General features: G+C 35.3%; 1 protein-coding gene across 1 annotated transcript; it reads right to left on the reverse strand.

The window, feature by feature from the left end:
- Nucleotides 1-676: 676 nt before the first annotated feature.
- LOC140989226 (thylakoid lumenal 17.4 kDa protein, chloroplastic) lies at nt 677-2,377 on the reverse strand. Its single transcript, XM_073458377.1, has 4 exons — nt 2,176-2,377; nt 1,934-2,058; nt 1,348-1,594; nt 677-1,104 (listed from the first exon to the last, which is right to left on the reverse strand). Exons 1-4 carry the CDS (start codon nt 2,333-2,335, stop codon nt 881-883), a joined length of 756 nt encoding a protein of 251 aa, XP_073314478.1. The 5' UTR covers nt 2,336-2,377; the 3' UTR covers nt 677-880.
- Nucleotides 2,378-2,637: the final 260 nt, after the last annotated feature.

The following is a 2,637-nucleotide window of genomic DNA, read 5'->3' on the forward strand; positions in this document are numbered from 1 at the left end:
TTAAGATCTTCAATTTATTTTGTGGATTTTAAGTCCAATTTATCTTGATGGTCATGGAATTTTAAAAATAAATCACGAACATATTTCAAAAAAAAATCTTTTAGAAAAAGAGTACGACAATTTTTTTTAACATCAAATATCAAATCATATCTTTCTTCAAAATTAAATCCTCCAAAACCTCTTAATCTAGTTTTCTCACAAAGTTGGAAGATCATGTCGGTTCCTGAATTAATTCGAAATAGGAAGATGTCTTCAGCATCTAAAACTGGTTCATGTTCTGTAAGTGTGCGAAACGAGCAATATTACGAAATTCTTGGACAAATGATAACCCTGGAAGGAGGTTTCATGGCTGCATAGATTGGAAAGTGTTTTTTTTTTTGACAGCAAGGTACTATAAATGTTCATTTAAGTATGTATGCATACTATATGTGCATCGTAAGTTCAACAATAAAAGTGGAGTGATATAATACATCCTTGTTTCGTCACTGTAAGAACTTAATGTTCGTGTATAATACCGGACTTTGGACCATGTCATAGGTGGCCGACGAAGAACTAAGTTGGTAATGCACGTTTATAGATTTTCCTATGCCTAACAGATAAGAGTATGCTAACCCATTTCAGATGCTTGAATCTGACTTCGTAAATCAGGTTTTGAAATAAAAAGAGTAGAGAGTGAAGCATAGATGGTTCAGTTTAAATAGAAGAGAGAATCTTGGACAAGCATCATCAATGGTTCTCCAAGGTAACAAAAACTGAAAGGCATGAGTGTTGAGAAGACGCACAAACCCTCCAACAAATACAACTCGTTTTCATCTACTTAAACACGATTAAAGTGGGGGGAAGCAAAAGAAAGAAACACAAGCCAATGTGACGAGATTAGCTATCGGCATCCCAAGTTGGCTCTTCCTTCATTGTTAATAGTCTTATTCAGACACAGTTTCTTAAGATCAATATAACCTATGATGGTGTTCTCAAAGTCGGCATCTTGAAGTCGTGCATCATCGAACGTGGATCCTGACAGGACAGTATTGTTAAACACAGCTCCTTCAAGATTTGCTTTCCCAAAATTCACTCGGTCCAAAACAGCATTGGAAAAATTTGTACCTACAACCAAAACTCGTTACAATTTTGAAAGTTATATATATGCATAACTAGTTGGGATTGATCAAAGGATGGTGCTATCATTCTCAAGTTGAAAATAGGATCCAAGAAACTCCAAGTAGATCCTTCAAATTGATTGAACGATAACATTAAAGCTATGAATACTAAGTTCTTCAGAGATTCGTCTCCTTTAATGGAAGTTCGGCATGATTTACCATCAATAGGTAGGGAAAAATGAAGTTTTACCCTTAAAACTAGCTCCAACAGCATAAGCCTTAGACATGATCACTTCAGTCATGTCTGCACCATCAAACTTGGCATCTGACATGAGTGCCGCAGCCAAAGACTTCCCCTTGAGGTTGGACTTCTCATTCGTGTAATCACAAAACCGAAGATCGAGTGGTTTATCGTAAACTCCATTTGCTTGACCAATCGTATTACCTACAAATGCTCGCTCACACCTATTTGGCTCTGCTGACAATGGGGGCAGCCTCTGCAGTTCAAACCCAAGCAAAACATCAAATCTAACTGATAATAATAACTAAACTCAAATCATCATGTCATTTGTATTTGTCTTGAAAAATATGCAAAAAGAATTCAGGACAAAAGGGTTCATCAATCTTAGCCTGATCATTAGCAATTAAAACTGCTTCTATTCTCAGGGAGAATTAATCTATTTTGGCAATTGAAGATTTTGGAATTCACAATTCCACACTGAGTTTTCTTAAAGCCTGCTCACAAATTAATTTAGTGAAAAACCAACTAAAAGACAAAATTATCATCATAGGAAAAAGGAAGATCAAGAAACGCAAATGGGTTCTTGAATCTTAACCTGACCAGCAGCAATTACGGGAGAAACAGCAGTGATAGCCCAAACAGCAAGCATCCCACAAGCTACATTTCTAAATTCCTTAAACTGGGATAAGCTTTCTACTGATTTGGATCCATCCGTCATGGCTGCATATTGTCGCACGAATCAAAACCCATAAACAGTTTCAAACAAGAATTTCACGTACAGAATCAAGTAAATTTGACAAGTTCTGTAGCTGAAAAAAATTCAAGGATGCAGCTTACAGGAACATTTGACTGTGAACTTCAAATTCAGGTCCTCGAGAGTGGAAGTAGCGTATCTGTGTTTTCTTGAACTTTTTCCAAAAGAGAGAGCTCTTTGTGGAAGAGGACTGGAGAAGGTTGCCATGTTTTCTTGGTTGGTATCAGTTTCTTTTGGTGTCATTGGTTACTTATCCATTTCATTAGCCTTTGTCAAGCATGCCATTTGCCAAATCTGAAGTATTTGTACATAGAACTTATAATTCTCCACTATAAAAAAGATTATATTTACTTTTTTACGAAATAAATAAGATTATATTTTAAATAGATATTGAAATATAATCAAGATTTTATCCAATGAGTGGCCAGTTGAGAATTCAAACAATGGTTTAAAATGAAGAAAATTATAGGATTCGGGTCTTTCGTTTTTTTTATGTAAAAAATAGGCTTCAAAGTTAAAGTTCAAGTCATTCTCAATATCTTTTT

The sequence above is a fragment of the Primulina huaijiensis genome, chromosome 12 (assembly GCF_012295235.1).
Source record: "Primulina huaijiensis isolate GDHJ02 chromosome 12, ASM1229523v2, whole genome shotgun sequence".
NCBI lineage: Eukaryota > Viridiplantae > Streptophyta > Magnoliopsida > Lamiales > Gesneriaceae > Primulina > Primulina huaijiensis.